Source organism: Nannospalax galili, unplaced genomic scaffold (genome assembly GCF_000622305.1).
Source record: "Nannospalax galili isolate Female #2095 unplaced genomic scaffold, S.galili_v1.0 scaffold284, whole genome shotgun sequence".
Classification (NCBI taxonomy): domain Eukaryota; kingdom Metazoa; phylum Chordata; class Mammalia; order Rodentia; family Spalacidae; genus Nannospalax; species Nannospalax galili.
The window spans coordinates 426,469-444,401 of NW_008354281.1; the positions used below are offsets into that span (position 1 = coordinate 426,469).

At 37.2% G+C, this 17,933-nt stretch overlaps 1 protein-coding gene across 2 annotated transcripts in view; it reads right to left on the reverse strand.

The window, feature by feature from the left end:
- Positions 1–2,010: 2,010 nt before the first annotated feature.
- Ebag9 (estrogen receptor binding site associated antigen 9) overlaps positions 2,011–17,933 on the reverse strand; it is a 30,539-nt gene continuing 14,616 nt past the window's right edge. For both annotated transcript variants that reach the window (XM_008851493.3, XM_008851492.3), the window contains exons 5-7: positions 17,580–17,687; positions 9,922–10,013; positions 2,011–4,060 (exon numbers count right to left, since the gene is read on the reverse strand). In XM_008851493.3, the coding sequence (XP_008849715.1) occupies positions 3,940–4,060; positions 9,922–10,013; positions 17,580–17,687 (321 nt within the window). In that variant the 3' untranslated portion in view covers positions 2,011–3,939. The remainder of the gene's footprint in view (positions 4,061–9,921; positions 10,014–17,579; positions 17,688–17,933) is intronic.

Here is a 17,933-nt window from a genome sequence, read left to right on the forward strand (position 1 = left end):
GCTAAATATGGATCCTTATATTTACAAATGTACTATACACCACTCGCCAAAAAAGCTTTTTTTGCAACAGATGGAGGTTATTACAGAGCTCCACAACTGGTCACACACAGAGAATATGTCTGAAAGACGCCCAGCCCCAAGTGACACATCTACAGTGGAACCTGTACACCTAAGGTTCGTGGAACATAGCGGAACAGGGAGTAGAAAGAATACTAATCCATCCCTCAAATCTCACCAGTGAAGCTTCCTCATACAACAGAATATGAGGCACACAAAAGGTCACAACTAGCTAATTTTTAGAGAATAACAGACTGTAAAGTGTGTGTCTCTTGATAGGACTCCTTTATTAAATCTCACCCACCCATGGCTCAGGGACCATTGCAGAACAGGGGACGGAAAGATTTTAAGAGCCACAGTTGGTGCAAGAACATAAGGAAACAGGTTTTTCAGGCCATTGGAAAGTTGTTCATATGAACTTGCAACAATGTTGACAGCATGCACAAGACCCATGAGGAGTCAATCAGACAAAAAGCCAGCAAAAAATGGGGGAAATGGGCACCAGGCTCCAACTCCAGCCAATGAACTATTGGCAAATGATTCTTGTGGGGTGAGGGAGAATAGATCTTTAAGGGAGTGACTCTAGATAGGCTGACTAGACTCCAGTGGATGAACTTCCACCACGGAACACCTGGATAGAAACGCTTGACCAGATAGGACTTAACATATATGACAGATTACTTGAAATCTATGGGGGAGGGCAGGGGCACTATAGGAGGGAAGAGGTATAAATCTGATTTGAAAAAAGATGGGAAAACAGCAAAAACACAGATGACTTTTAAAGAAGTTAAACTACTCTGTATGATGCTATAATGCTGGAGACATGTCATTATTCTTTGTCTAAATCCACAAAATGTAAGGCAAGCATGAACCCTCAGATAAACTGTACTTTGTGTGATGTCTCCATATAGGCTTATCAGTTTTAACAAATGCCTATGAAAGACTGATACTGTAATAAGAAATCTATACTCCTCTAGATTCATGTAGTATATAGGAAATCTTAGTTCCATCCTCTCATTTTTGCCATGAATATAGCATTGCTATAAAAGTAAAACAGACTTATAAATAAATGAAAAATTCACAAGGTCAAAAAAAGAAGTGAAGGAAATTATGCACACACAAAAAAGTTCTTTTTACCTTAGTGTAACTCAAAAATAAAATAAAAACCTAGGTCAATGGCAGAATCAAGTTCAAATTATTGGTGACTCAAATGTATTCTTCAAGGAACTACCATCTTCTCCAGCCCACCAATTTCCTTCCTCAGGGTGTAAGCGCCTTCCCTAGGCCAATCTTCAGACTCCAGTTAACTGCCTCCCTCTCAACTTGGCTTCTACCAGAACCATTCAGCTTGCAACTATTCTACATCCTTTCAGACCTAAAGGAAAGTTTCCTTTGAACAAAGGAACTGAGCATGTAAAATTTACTACAGTAAACAGATTATCCCAAATAGGAATAACATAGGATTAACTTAGATATGTGTATTGGCTACACCTTCTGGTTTAGACCATATTTTTAGGCTGTTCTGAACATCAGCTATGGTTAGGTTTATATTGTGATGGTAGCTTAAGACAAAGGACTTCAGATGCAAGATTTCAAATCATCAGTTCAAAATATCCACTTGAATATGCTATCACAAACAGCCGAGAAATGGTATCCCTAGCTAAAGATATAAAATGGGTAAATTTCTATTTAGACATCCCCATATTTCTTCTGCCCTTCTATTAAGCTCCTAAAACTCATTATGCCTTATTAAAATTCAAAGAAAAGAGAAACATAATTTTAGCAGCTAAAGAAGACAATCTGCTATCATGAAGTACTTACCATATGTATTGACTCATGAATTTATTTGGGACCACAATATACCCAATTTAACAGAAGAATTTAGGTAAAAATAATTCAGAATTGTTAAGCATTCTTTCCCCAAGAAAAATCTTTCCAGTCAATCATACAAACTACAATTTCTAGCTGGTTTTTATTTTTCAAAATTTAAAGAACCAAACATAAAAAGAATGAAAATCATGACCAAAACAGACTTTAGTACTTTACAACTATTGGGGGAAAGCAGTAAAAGTAACTACACTAAAGCGGATCATCCTTTGAGAAACCCCCACCCCCATTTATAGAAATAATGTAATAGCCTCAAAATGACTAAAAATAAATAAGTAGGAAGATAAAATATTTTTAAAATTCTGAATCTATAATCCCAGCATTTGGGAGGCAGAAGTAGAGGGATCTCTGTGAGTCTGAAGGCAGCCCGGTCTACATAGTGAGATGTTGCGGTGGGGGCTGGGGTTCCTCAGAGTCTAATTGGGAGTGTACTGGCAGATACTCTAATAAACATGGTAACTGACAATGTGACTTAGGGCTCTAAACAGTTTTCTACCAGAATTAAATTCAACTGATTATAATCACATTTAGTCTGGAAGATTAGGCTAAGGACTTAGGAAAATCTCAATATGTAGTTATTGATTTTACTATGAAGTATTCAAATAAATTAACAATGCTTGGCCTGTAGAATGTTTATAATATTTTAAAGCCCCACAAAATGTTAATTCTGGGCAGTAACTTTGAAGAAAGTAAAAAAAAAAAATCTTCAAAAATCCCAAAGTCACAGAATATCAGGCTAGTTGTGTTTTAATGGTAGAGAAAAATTTAATGGAATTCAAACTATCAGATCTGCTCCTTTTCCCCCATGAACACAATACGCATCTCTTTCTTTAGACAACCTCATCAATACCACACACCCACACACACAAAAGATAATTCCTAACTTGGCTTGTTTATTGATTTAGGGGTTTTTTTTGAGGCAGGGTCTCACTCTGTAGCCCTAGCTGGTCTGATCTCATTATGTAGACCATCCCAGGCTGACCTGGATCTCAGTAATCTGCCTCTGCCTCCTGTGTGCTGGGATTAAAGGTGGGTGCTACCACACCAGTTTCTAAGTTGGTTTATAATGAACCAATAAAGTTATCTATCTAACAATATAGGTACCCTACATCCTATAAGATATAAAACCGATAGAGCCATCTTCCAAAATCATTGAAGACTTAGAACTGAAGGCTTTCTGCATTTGTATATTAATGGCTTTTGAGGAAAATGAAGAATTAAGGTTCTTAAAGACTCTGTAACATCTTGACATCTGAAATAAAGGGAAGGCTATCAATCCTAGTTCTTGAAAGTCACACAAATTTGTCACTGTAGCTGAATTTCAATGTTTACACATGCAATATAAATTACAACTATGTATAACATTACAATACCATCCAAAAGAAAATAAGGATATACAAAATATTTGATAAATAAAATTATTATATTTAATGTTATTTTCTTGAAATTCAAAATCATCAAATTCCTAATGTTGAACCAACAAACAATGCCAGTTCAAATTATAGAAAATGTATGCCAACAGCAGCTACAAACAAAAAATGCATGTATAAAGCCCTACCTGTGGTTTGTCTCGTTTAGGTCAGGTGATCATGGAAACAAAAGAATATCAAAATTATTTTATAATATGCACATTTAGGGAAAGCATAATAGAGAGCAGAGTACTTTCTATCATAAAATTATTTACACCCATTTATTCAGCTAGAGACACTAGCTTGAGAGGTACTGGTATATTCCATTTGAAATAACTTCTCTACAGCAAACAACTGTCTTATATTCAGAATATGTTGAAGAAAATATCTCATCATTTTTATTTTTTGAGTCTCGATTACTAACAGTTCAAGGTATTATGGGAGAATCCTGGTGTCCTGGATGGCTCGAAGAATGCATTAAAACCAAGCAGTGTGTTTGTAGTCAGAAAACACTATTGAATCCACACAAATGCTTGCTGTGGAGCCAATTTCTCCTACTGGCACTGTGACGTCTGAAGAACATACGTTATGAAAGTTTCACACCGATTTTGTTTGGCTCCTTCTTCATTAGCCGCTGAGCCTCCTTTTCCATTTTCTTTCTTTGCTGCTCAGCTGCTCTCTTTTCCCGGTCTGCTATTTTCTGCTGCCTGAAGAGAGACACACTCATTAGCTTTACTCTTAGAAAAAGCAAATAAATTAGAGAAGGAAGAGCGCTTCTTACTATGAAGAAGTACATTATTAATGTCTTAAACCTTTCATCTTTTTTAGATTTTGAAAATGTTTTTGATTCTTTGAAAATTTCATACAATGTATTTTGATCATATCCAAAGCCTTCAGCTTTCTCCACCCCATGTTACTCGCCCCCTTTGTATCCTCTATTATTTTTTTAATCAAGAATATTTTTATTGAATGTTTTGTAATTTCATACAATATACTCTGATTGTGCTTAGATCCCCTCCCATCTGCACCCCCTTGCTACCTCTTCACCCATTTCAAAAATTTCAAGGATTTTCAAAAGCAGTATTTAATAGAGGGGGTATTATCTTCATTTTACAAATAGCTAAAGTGAGGCAGACAGCCCAGTGATTTGGTCAAGGTCAAAGGATTAAGTACAGGACCTGAGAACCCATATCCTTTTACCTTTCTTCAAATTATTTCCACTAAAACACTAATTCTGTTCAATTACAGTTTTGTGGAGGAGAAAACTATCCAAAAAAGAGCTTGATACTGGCAATTAACTCTCCTATTACTATGACAGTTTTTTTTTTAATCAGCTAAAAGAACACTCCTAAAACAAAACGGAAAGTTAAGACATACCTTCCATCTAGACGGTAGAAATGTAAACATTAGCATTTGACCAGCTCTAAAAGGCATAGTAGTGGGTGTTTACCAGTTCCATAGCATGAATCCTATTTCTTCCTTAGCCCCTTCCATACTCCACTGACTCAAAAGAACAAAAACTATCTTTACTGATTGACTTGTGTAGGGAGTAATATTGTGCCTGGAATGATGAAACAGGAGAAATAAAGTAGGTAATATTAGGTCTCTGCAGAAAAATCCAGGCTGGATTATCTGTATAGTAGCATATGCTTATGATGATACTGATAGTGTGTGTGTGTGTGTGTGTGTGTGTGTGTGTGTATACACACACATTCTTAAATACACATGTATGTATATGTATATGTTCTTGATGACAATTACAAATGCAAGGAGGCAGAGTTATAGATGACCAAAATTCCACAAAGTAGAAAAATTTCATTTTGGCACCATTCTGATTTCCACCATCAATTAATCAAGTTTAAAGAATGAAAGAAAGCCTACTTTTCACTTGTAAGAGAAATTGATAATTTGCACTTTATAAAAGCTCAAATCTATTTTTTTTAAGGGAGGAAAAGAATTATAAAGGGATGAGTAGGCTACAGAAAAGATTATCAAGTTCTAACCTGGTTATTAGCTTAATGTAAATATCAACAACATACCTGGCACAAGAAACACTTTAAAAATTACTGCAGACAAAATGTATTTTAGCCTCCACTTTCATAACTGGAATTGCATATGCACCAGAATCATCTTCCTTCACAATAATGATCATAGAACTGGAGTATTTTAAGTTGACAATTGAAAAATTTCTGGTAGTACGATGATTTGAAATATAGGCATACTTTTCGCAATGTTCAGTATATTTCTAGAGGCAGGAATGACACAAGTCTCCATGTCCCTTGACTATATTTGTGCAGCACACAGCAAAAAACATGTCTTCTGTCATTATAATATAAAACGTTATTTTTTTATTTTTGTTTTGAGCAGCAAAAGAATAGATGGAAAAGAAAAGGTTTTAGACCAATGTTAAGAATCTCTGCTCATGGACCTGGGCTGGAGAGATGGCTCAGCGGTTAAGAACACTGACTGCTCTTGCAGAAGACCCGGATTCGGTTCCCAGCACCCACATAGCAGCTAACAACCAACCCTAACTCCAGTTCCAGGGGATCCAGCACCCTCTTCTGACATCTGTGGGCACTGCATGACACTGGTGTACTTGCATACATGCAGGCAAAACACTTACACATAAAAGAAAAACCCAAAAAACTAATAAATAAAAATACTTTTCTCATGACTAAAAGCTCTATAGTACTGTCATTATGATTACTAGATTCAAAATGAACAGCTCTTTCCTTTACTCTTGTTAATAAAATTAACCACTAGAACTCTCCAAAATTTCTAAAATATTCTGATTTTTGTTATTTATGATTTATTTTTAAAAATCAGAATTAAAATGATGTCTTTTGGGATGATCCTTATAATTATTGCGTTCACAATTTTTAAAATATCCTTTCTAAAAGACAATTACAGGCTGAGCATGGTGGCGCACGCCTTTAATCCCAGCACTTGGGAGGCAGAGGCAGGTGGATGTTTGTGAGTTCGAGGCCAGCCTGGTCTACATAATGGGATCCAGGACAGCTGAGACCACAAGGATACACTGTCTCAGAAAGACAAAAAAAAAAAAAAAAAAAAAAAAAAAAAAAAAAAAGACAATTACACTGATCAAAGGGAAAGTAAATATTAAAAACTTGCAATTTTACTTTTAAAACATGATTCTTCTTTCCTGTTTAAAAAAGACATGCTAAAAGAGGGCTGGGAGCTGTAGAGACAGCTCAGCAGTTAAGAGCACTGACTGCTCTTGTAGAGGACTGGGTTCAATTCCTAGCACCCACATGGTGGCTACAAACAGTCCTTAACTCCAGTTCCAGGGGAATCCGAAGCCCTCTTCTGACCTCTACGGCATTACACAACATGGGTGCACTCACATACACACAGACAATACACTCGTACACATAAAATAATAAAAGTAATTTTTAAAAAAATTTTTAAAAAGGTAGTGCCTGTACTTGAAGGTAAGATAGGTTTCTTGCAGACAGCAAAGACAAGAAAGCAAAATACAAAATATAAAAATGAATAACAAATCCAGAGTATTTTATACTGATGTTCCTTGATTAAATGAGCATCTAAGGTGCCCTATATATTACAATTATCCAGAATAAAAATAATTAAGCAGTATCTATATTTTACTAATAAAAAGAAACGGGCAATATTACAATGACTCCTTCTAGAGTCCCATTTCCATTTCTTTTTTTAAAAAATATTTTATTATTTTTATTTTATGAGTATGGTATGTGTGTATTGCCTGCATGTAGGTAAGTGCACCTATGTCATGCAATGAATGCCTGCGGAGGACAGAAGAGGGTGTGGGATCCTCTGCAACTGGAGTTACGGACAGTTGTTAGCTGCCACATGGGTGCTGGGATTCGAACCCAGGTCTTTTGAAAGAACAGCCAGTGTTCTTAACTGCTGAGCCATCTCTCCAGCCCCTCATTTCCATTTCTAATCATTAAGATAAAAAGAAGTATTTGGTTATACCTTCATGGCCTATAAAATTTTGATTTTCTAATAGGTTTGATCTCTTGTTTCTATTAATATTATTAATATTTGGTATGTAAACGACATTCTTGTTAAGAAATTTTAAAAATATGATATTGTTATGCAATTTTTTCTATCGTATGTTTTTCATTTACTTTTTCAAACTAAATCTGGTATGACACCAATATAATAAAACAGATGGAGTCATCATCTATAGATAAGAGCTACTAGAGTTAGAGCTAGCCACTCCATATGTGGTCATAGCTATAAGGTCTAACTGGTCTTAAGAAAAACCAAAGATCCAAAGATTAAAAGACAATTGGTTTGTTTATATATTTCAAATATAAATAAAATACTTCATGGAGTACAAATAACTGTAAATACAGGATGGAAACATAGTCACTTTCTTTTTTTTTTTTTTTGGTTTTTTTAAAACAGGGTCTCCCTGTAGCCCCAGCTAGCCTAGATCTCACAATGTAGACCAAGCTGGCCTTGAACTCACAGAGATCCGCCTGCCTCTGCCTCCCAAATGCTGGGACTACAAGTGTGCACCACCACGCCACGCAATGTTCCTGATTATTTTAATTTAAGTAATAATCCTATTATATGACACATGCAGATATTATGTCAGATACAGAGGACAAAAGAAAGGAAAAAAGTCAGAAATAGATCATGATGGCTAATAGTTTTGATATGATTCAAGAATTTCTATATTAATGGCTTCATCAGCTAGCTATTCCTCTCTCCTGAAGACTGCTGTCTTGCCTACAAACTAAGCCTCATCTACATCAGATTCTAGGAATGGGCCTTCCTAGCAACATGAGAATAAATAAAATGAAGCCTCTACTCACACAAAATATGATGCTTGGTCAGCAGGAGGAACTGTGAAAGAAAGTTCCCAGAGAAATCCTGCATCTAGAACTGAACTTCCTGCAAGGCTGAACAACTGATTAACCCTTCAATGACTGTAGAGAGCTTGGAATGGTGCAGATCCAGAGCTTATCTACAATTACCTTGAGCTATCTTCAGCCTCCAAATAGCCACTCTTTGCCCACCTCTGTTTCTGACCTTAATATCTTGTGAGTAATAACTGAATGTATCCAACAAAGTATTTGAAAAGTGTCTTGATTTATGACTTTTCTTGTTCTGTTACTAGAAAAAAATTCATGAAACTGCTTCCAAGCTGGAACATAGAATTCTGGGCAGCCTGAATCTATGTTCCCAGGCCATGGACACTCATATTTGGCTACAGAATAAACTATCTCTTATCTCCTTAGGATTAGGATCTGGAAGTGTTTACTTTTTCTCTCTTAAAATAAGAGAAAAACAGCTTCTAAAATCTCTGGTTATCAGGTAGAATCTGCTTATCTTATCTTTGGAGGTCAGAGGAAAGGCAGGCTGCTTCTCAGCAGAGTTTGTTTCCCTTGACTCCAAAGGTCAAGGTGAGGTCCCTGTTGGGGAGGGGGGAAACTGCTGCTATTTGGAACCCTAACAATATATACGTGTGTGTATATATATATATATATATGTATATGATAGATTAGAGAGAGAGAGAGAGAACACCATCTGTAACTCCAGTTCCAGGGAGTTTTCTGACCTCTGAGGGCTTTGCATGACCCAGGTGTACTTGCATAAATACATGCAAAACATTCATATACATAAAATAAAATTAAAATTTTTTTAAATACATAAAAATGAAATCAATTGTTGAGACAACTAGGTAAAAGTTCATTTTCTAACCATATGATAAAAATAATCTGCATTTTAAAATGAAAATTATAGCACTGCATTTTACTATAATATATATATTTGAGAAAGGGTCTTCCTATAGCCCAGCTGGGCTTAAACTTGACCAGGGCTGGCTTCAATCTGACAGAGATCCACCTGCCTCTGCCTCCTGAACACTAGGATTAAAGGTATATGCCACCACATCTAGTTCTTACTATATAATTCTTAAAGGCATTAGTAAGATGAATTTACATTTGCATTTTAATCAGTTTTTTGCTCTAATGTAGAAGCACAAGAACTGAGTTTATTATTCACAATAACAAAGAAAGAACATCTAACAAAGTGAACTTTAAAGCTACAGAATAATATTCACTTTTCTGTAGAATAAGGTAGTTTATATAACTTCCCTGCTTCACAGGACTTTAATGGGCACTAATATAGATATGGAGATACAGGGTTATATAAACTATTTTCGTTGACATGTGCAGTTCTAACTCTACACTAAAGCTCACATGAGGCAATTAGAACAAAATTATACCTTCTGACCTAGAAGTATGTAAAGTGGCAGCTCACATTTCACAGTAGGGTACCATGACTACGATTGGTATATCTATGTAAGATTTCCCTTGCCATTAGTAAGATTATTATCCTTCTATTCCCACAATGTTTTAAATGTATAATATCATACAGTATGGATAGGAAATCTGAAATACAGAGCAAGTTCTTTGAGGAACAAGTTCACTTAGGTTCAATGCGGAAGAATAAAGACAGACATTTAGCAAAGAAGGCTTCCTTCACCTTAAATAGAACAGGGAACAAATCTAGCTATTCTGCTCAGGGTCTCACATAAATATCACTCAAATACCTCAGAACTTCTTCTGCTTGCCAGGCTGCATCTTCTTCTTCTTCCCATGCATTGGTATTTTCCTGCCAGGTATCTAAGTCACCTAATTCAGACTATAGTGAAAAATAAAAGAAAAACAAAAATAGTAAAGACCCATCATTTCTCCACAAGGCAGTTCAAAGAACAAACAAACCAAAAAGTAGTTTTTAAAACCTAATTCAAAAAAATACCAATACTTTCTTTTGGTTTCCTAACTTCCTTACCAGGTCCTACATGGCAAAAAAATAGCCTCTGGTTTACCTAAGGCTGCAGGTTTCCTGACAATGCTATAATGTGTGATTTTCCAAAGTGCTAAAAAGTTCTGAGCAATCATGACTCTTATGGGGGCAACCGTCCGCTGAATGAATCTGAGGCCTGTTCCACAAGACAGGATTCATGCCTGGTAATATAAACCTTGTCTAAATTTCATGGCTAGGGAGGTCAAAGTCCCTAGGGGGGAAGAGCTACTGCTGTTGTTTTGCTAAATGGATACACTGCACCCATTAAATTACCTTCTAAAGATTTATGTTTATGACCAAAGATTGGTGCTGCTGTCAGCTCTGGTGAGAGGAACTTTTATTATTATTATTATTATTATTATTATTATTATTTTATGTGTATGTGTGCATTGCCTGCACATATATAAGTGCACCCATGTTGTGCAATGCCCGTGGAAGAGGGTATTGGGTCCTCTGTAACTGGAGTTACAGACAGTTGTTAGCTGCCATGTAGGTGCTGGGATTCAAACCCAGGTCTTCTGCAAGAATAGCCAGTGCTCTTAACTACTGAGCCATCTTTCCAGCCCCAGAGGAACTTTATTTCTGTGGCAGTTGTCATTGAATAGATTCTTAACTAGTCAATGTGCTGAGGACAAGTGACTGTTGAATGCTTAGCACCCAATGGGACATATTTATCAACCCCTTCCTACACCTACCACCAAGACTCTGGGAACATCTCAGAAGTTGGGGCAGAAGGAATGGACAGAGAGAGGTGGAATGTTGTTGAACTCAGTCTTCAGGGCATGACACAGCAATTGCACTCAAGAACTCATAGCAGCTCTGAGTAGTTATACAAGACCTATGCATGAAAGTGTCCCTCAGCCCTTTGCAATGGAGTAGGAGTGGGGGGCATGAGTCCATCTGTACCTGAGGAACTATTGGCAGTTAATGGGTTCTGGGGAGAGAAAGACACTATCTTCAGTGGTGTAGCTGGCAAGTTGCCCATGTTCCTGTAACCAATTCTAATTAAAATTCACTGGTTAACATAAAAAAAAAAAAAAAAAAAAAAAAAAAGGAGACCTTCCCACTTTCTTCCTATTTATGTTTTACAGGACACTGATTTCTATTTAATATTTAATTTCTGATTTCTATCTAATTTCTGACTATACAAGAATGCATTATTTTTTCTTTATCCTCCTTTTCAATATGAGGAATGAAAGGGAGAGAAAAAAGACTGACTGAATGACAATGCAGGATTTAACTAATCTGTGATGAGGGGAAGTTTCAAAACTACCACAGCAATCTTAACCATATTAAACATATAGATATTTTTCAGTGGATCTTCTTGTTTCCAACCTAGACAGAAATGATTAATCGGGAAAATTTTCTCAAAATTGTACCTTATTATTTAACTTTAAATTTCTTTGAGAAATAAGAAAGCCAAAACTTCATGCTATTAAGTTGTATCCATTTCTTATTTGTAATCTTTCCACTCATTTTTCCATAGAAAAATTTACACAAAATATAAAATAAAATAAAATAAAATAAAATAAAAATATGGACTCACAGAAGACAACAAACAGCCAAAGCAAGCTTGAGCACATAGAGCAATGCTGAGGGGATTACCATACCAGATCTCAAACTATAATACAGAGCTACAGTCACAAAAACATCACACTGACACAAAAACAGATACGTAGATCAATGGAACATAAAAGAAGACCCAAACATGAGGGCACACAATTTCAGCCCCTTGATATTTGATAAAGGTACCCAGAACATATGCTGGAGCAAAGATAACATCTTCAACAAATGGTGCTGGCAAAACTGGATCTCTACCTGTAGAATGAAAATGGACCCTTACCTTTCACCCTGCATAAAAGTCAACTCCAAATGAATCAAAGACCTCAGTATGAAACCTGAAACTCTGAAACTGCTAGAAGAAAACATAGGATACAGTACCCTACAAGATACAGGTTCAGGAAAGGACTTTATAACTCAGACATCAGTTGCTCAGTCATTAAGATCAATAATCAACAAAGTAGAGCCTCTTAAAAGCTTCTGCACAGCAAAAGAAAAAATCCAAGGAAGTGAAGAGGAAACCCACTGAGTGGGAGAAAATTTTCACCAGCTACACATCTGACAGACATTTAATACATAAAGAATTAAAAAAAAAACAAGAAAGCAAATGACCCAATTAAAAGAAGGGGTATGGATCTGAACAGAGAGTTCTCAAAAGAAGAAATAAAAATGGCTAAGAAACACCTTAAAAGTGTTCAACATCCTTAGTAATTACGGAAATGAAGATCAAAAACAATTTAAGATTTCATCTTCCCCCAGTCAGACTGGCTAAGATCAAGAGAACAAATGATACCAAATGCTGGCAAGGATGTGGAGAAAGGGGAACACTCATTTACTGCTGGTGGGATTGCAAGCTCATGCAACCACTATGGAAAACAGTATAGAGAACTCTAAAAAACTAACAATCAATCTACCTTATGATCCGGTTATACCACTCCTTGGCATATACCCAAAGGACTCATCCTACTGCAGAGACACTTGTACATTCATATTTGTTGCTGCTCTTCACAATAGCTAAAAAATGAAAACAAGCGAAATGTCCTCAACTAACAAATGGATAATGAAAATGTGGTACATTTACACAATGGTGTTCTACTGAGCAGTGAAGAAAAACGAAATCATGATATCTGCAGGTAAACAGATGGAATGAGAAACTGTTATACTAAGTGAAGTAACACAGACACAGAAGAACAAGTGATATACATTCTCATTTGTGAATCTTAGCACCAAGTCCTTAAATGTGAGTACATATGCTGATGTAACCATAGGAGCCAGGAAAATAGAAAAGGATCACAAAGTAAAGGTAAAGAACAACTGAGAGAGGGGGATAGTAGGAAACAGATATTACCAAGGAAGAAATTGGGAAAATGGGGGTATTTAAGTGGGAAGGAAAGAGGGAAGGATATACAAGGAATCATGGTGGGGAAGAAGGAGTTCAAGAGATAGGAGATAATAAGAGACAAGTATTATCAAGGGAAAAATGGGGGTACTTTAGTCAGGGAGGGAAGATGGAGCGTTAGACAGGGAGAGATATATGAAATATAAATATAATGCCTAGCCGGTGTGAAAAAACCACTCCTTGGAGAGAAGTCTACATAGTCAAAAGCCTACAGAAAAATAACATATACAGTCTGTACACAAGTGCATGTGTATAGCTGAAGGCTATGTAACAAGAAACACATGCCAGATAGGAAAAACCTCCCTTCCAGTTGTTGGTCAGGGTGGTCCAAAAGACTCCCAAAACAACACAGACTATTGCCACAGCCCTCAATTACCTCCCAGAACCTGAAGGTAAGAACTAATTGCTGAAGACAGGGCATACTTTGGACACAGGTCTTAGAGAAATGGAGATGGAGCTGATCTAGAAGTCTCCTCCCTGAAGGCTACTCTCATAATTATAGAGCACAGTACACAAGTTGGTAAAGGAGAAATTCAATAAGTTGTTTACCCCTAGCTTTAAAGCCTAATAACTACACAATGACTGGCACAACAAACTATATCAGAACAATAGTGACACTTTTATCTTGGGGGTAAACAACAGCTATTTAATTGGACTTAAAGCCCACTCAGTGGGAGGGAATTCGTGTGGGACTGTAGACATAGCCAAATACACATGGCTGAAGAGGTCACAGAGCCTAGGGAAAACTCTATGTCTGTCACATTCCTAGACAAATATAATTTCTTATTGTATGCTAAATACATATCTTTATATTTACAGAGTAGTATGCAGTCACCACGCATCAAAGAAGTTTCTTTTTGCAACAGATGGAGACAATTACAGAATTCTACAACTGCTCACACACAGAGAATAAGTATCTCTGAAATGCTCAGCCTTAAGTGACACATCTACAGTGGAACCTGTACACCTAAGGCTCACCACATATAGTAGTGGAATAGGGGGTAGAGAGAATACTAATGTATCTCTCAACTCTCAGCAGTGAAGCTTCCTCCTCCAACAGATGGTGATGAACACAGAAGACCACAACTGGCCAATGTGTAGAGAATAAAAGACTTCAGAGTACATGTTCCTGTAAAAGACTTATATTAAACCTATTCACCCAGGGCTCAGGAACAACTGTGGAAAAAGGGGCAGAAAGACTATAAGAGCCAGGGGTGGTACAAGACCATAAGGAGACAGAGCCTTCCAGGCTTCTGGGAACTTGCTCATATGAACTCACAATAATGGTGACAACATGCACAAGACCCATGCAAACTCAATCAGACAAAAACTAGTATAGACCGTGGAAAATGGGCAGGAGGCCCCAACCTTAGCCAAGGAACCATTGGCAGTTGATCACTGGTGGATGAGGAAGAGCCAATCTTCTTTAAGGGAGTGATACTAGATAGGTTGAAGAGTTCATGAACTCATGAGGGACATCTGGGGGCACAAGCTTGTCTCGATGGGCCTTGTGCTGGATAGGTTTAGTTGTTAATTTGGCACACCTGGGCAGAGGGAGCCTTGACTGGTGAATTGCTTCCATTAGACTGGCCTATGGCCATATCTGTGAGGCATTTTCTTGATTACTGAGTGATGTAGGAGGGGGCAGGCCACTGTGGGTAGTGTCACCCTTGGGCAACCAGGCCTATGTTGTATAAGAAAGCAGGTTGAGCAGGGGCCACAGGAACAAGCCAGTAAGCAGCGTTCCTCCATGGCCTGTGCTTCAGCTCCTGACTCCAGGTTCTTGTCCTAAGTTTCTATCTTGGGCTGATGAACTGTGACCCAGGAGATGTAAGCCAAATAAACCCTTGCCTCCCCAACTTGGTACTGGTCAGAGTATTTTGTCACAGCAATGGAGAAACAAACTAGAAGAGGCCTTAACATATATGACAAAATGCATGAAATCTGGTGGGTGGGCTATGGGGGTGTGCAGATAGGGAAGAAGGTCTAAATATGATTAAGATACATTGTAGGAAATGCAAAAAAATTTAATAAAAATACATATTGAAAAAAATTAAATAATAAGACCACTAAAAAGAATGAGTTCAGCTTTGTGCAGCAGCAGTATCGTAGCCAATGAGGTTTATCTTAGGCACAATTATTGCTTTAAAAAAATGATTTCTTTAGTAAAAAATGGTCTTCAAAGGAAAAAGGAAAAAGCTGAAAAAAACACAATAGAAAGGTCTGTCTACATAAAAACTCATTACATCTGAAACTAGAGAGATGGCAGTGGGCAAAGTATGTGCAAGCATGAGGACGAGCTGGGACCCTCGGCATCCAAATAAAAATAAGTAAAGCGGAAAGCAAAAGAGAAGATACTAAACTTTGACTTTGCCTCTACACACACACACACACACACACACACACACACACACACACACACACACACATAACACACACAGGCTCACAAGTGCATGCACACATGCATATACATGCATATACATACAGAAATAAACCTAAATACAGTGGCTGGAGAGATGGCTCAGTGATTAAGAGCACTGGCTGCTCTGCAGAGGGCCTGGGTTCAGTTCTCAGCCTAATGAAGACTAACAGCTTTCAACTCAAGCTTCAAGGGATCTAATGCCCTCTTCTGACCTCTGTGGGCATTGCACGACATGGGTACACTTACATACATGCAGGCAAAGCACTCATACACATAAAATTTAAAGAAAACACCTAAATACATGTGTCCATCAAAAATATCCAAACTAAATCAACAAAAAACTGAGTTTCCACAATACAAATGACAAAGACAAAGACAGAGTATCCAGTTTTAGAAACAATCTACCCTGAGAACCTAGAGGAAGGGCAGCAGCTAACAGTTACTGGGGAGAGACTTTTCTTTAGTGGTGTAGCACTGGCAAGGTGTTCATGCTCCCATGTTCCTGTAAACTGCTACTATAAATAACCCCCTCAGTCATGCTCTGATAAGCAACTCTAATGAAACTCATGGGTCAACAAAAACAAAAACACATGAAAGTAAACAAAAAAAACATGAAAGTAGAAATATCTATAATGTTTTATTCTCACGGCATCATGTAAGGACATAAAAGCTATCAATGTTTTTAATTATGTGTGTGATCATTTAATATTGTCTTCCCACTACATCCTGGAAAATCAGTAGCTATACCTCAAGGAAATTATAGAAGCCCTGTAGAAGGGTATATGGCAATGGTAAGTAACAGAGGCTTTGTGCAAACCGTTAAAAGTGAGCCCCTTCAGAAATGATCCCGTAAGCCCCAGTCAAGTCTGCAGCTGACTACACACTCAACTCAGTGGCTATTTACAAATTCATTAGAAACCCCAAGACAGAATCACACAGTTTAAGCACCCCTGGATTCTTGATTACAAAAACTGTGAGAGATAATGTTTATTACTGTCTCAAGTCATTAAATTTGGGGTTATAACCGGTAGCTGATGCAATCGACCATTCAAAGCATGCTTGGGCCTGGGGAGGGATCTAGGTATTTGTGGACTTTTTTTTTCTTATAAGATTTTTATTTGGAGAAATAAAGTGATTTCATAACTTACAAGACGTGAAAACTACTGAATTAAATGCTCTGTGAAGCATCCTGTGTCCTAAAAATAATTCTATAAAGTTTAGGATGCCAATTTCTTTCTTTTCTTTGTATAATTTTTGTTGAATTTGTGTGTATTTCATACAAAACATCTTAATCATTTTATACCCCCTCCCCTAAAGCATGGAGAATAAAAGTGTGCAGAGTGCGGGTCCCTGGATGGGACTCCTATATTAAACTTCAACCACCCAGGGCTCAGGGACAATTGTGGAAGTGGGGGTGGAGAGATTTTAAGAGCCAGGGGAGGAGTGCATGACCATATGGAAAGAGAGTCTTGCGGGTTCCTGAGACTCTGCTCATATGCACCTACAGCAATAGTGTCAGCATGCACAAGATCCATGCAAGCTCAAGCGGACAAAAGCCCAGCACAGAACTGGGGAAATGGTTAACAGTGCCACAGCTCATTCTCTGCTATGCTCCCAAGTGCAGACAACCCCAGATGTTCACTGTTTGTTGCTTTTTTCTTTAGTTCCACTTAAATCAAATTCATCTTAAGTTAAATCACATTTTAAATATAATCTTAATGAGGGAAATAATTCATAAATCAAAACTTACCTGCATTAAGATTAATTACTTTAGGGGTTAATTTCTTTATCACAATTTGTCTTACTGTGCTTGTATATAATAGCACCTTTACCTTAGTATCTGATATAATTTATAATCATAAAATGGTAGTTAGTACTATTCTAGGTCAGGAGCATCTCATGAATTTTTAAATCTGATCAATTCATTAACAGTATTTCCCTCTTCTTAAAACAAAACAACAACAACAACAAACTAGAAACAAAGATTAAGCCTGTCCCTAGGTCTCATGAATATACTTACAGATTGGTGAATAAACGGCATGTCTTGTGTAGCTGCTAATCTACTGGAGAAACCAGTGTTACCATCTGGAACACCAAAATTTAGTGGTTCTCTCTTCTTAATGACTATCTGAAATACAAGATAGTACTATAATTATATTTTATATAAAACTATATGAAAATAAATGATTAAGGCATTTGGTAGTTATCTAAATCATGTTCTTCTTTTTCAAAGTTTACAATACAGTAAGAAAACAAGGCGGGTGTGGTGGCACACAACTTTAGTCCTAGCACTTGGGAGGCAGAGGCAGATGGATCTCATAGTGAGTTCCAGGACAGCTGGGGCTACAGGGAGACCCTGTCTCAAAAAGACCAA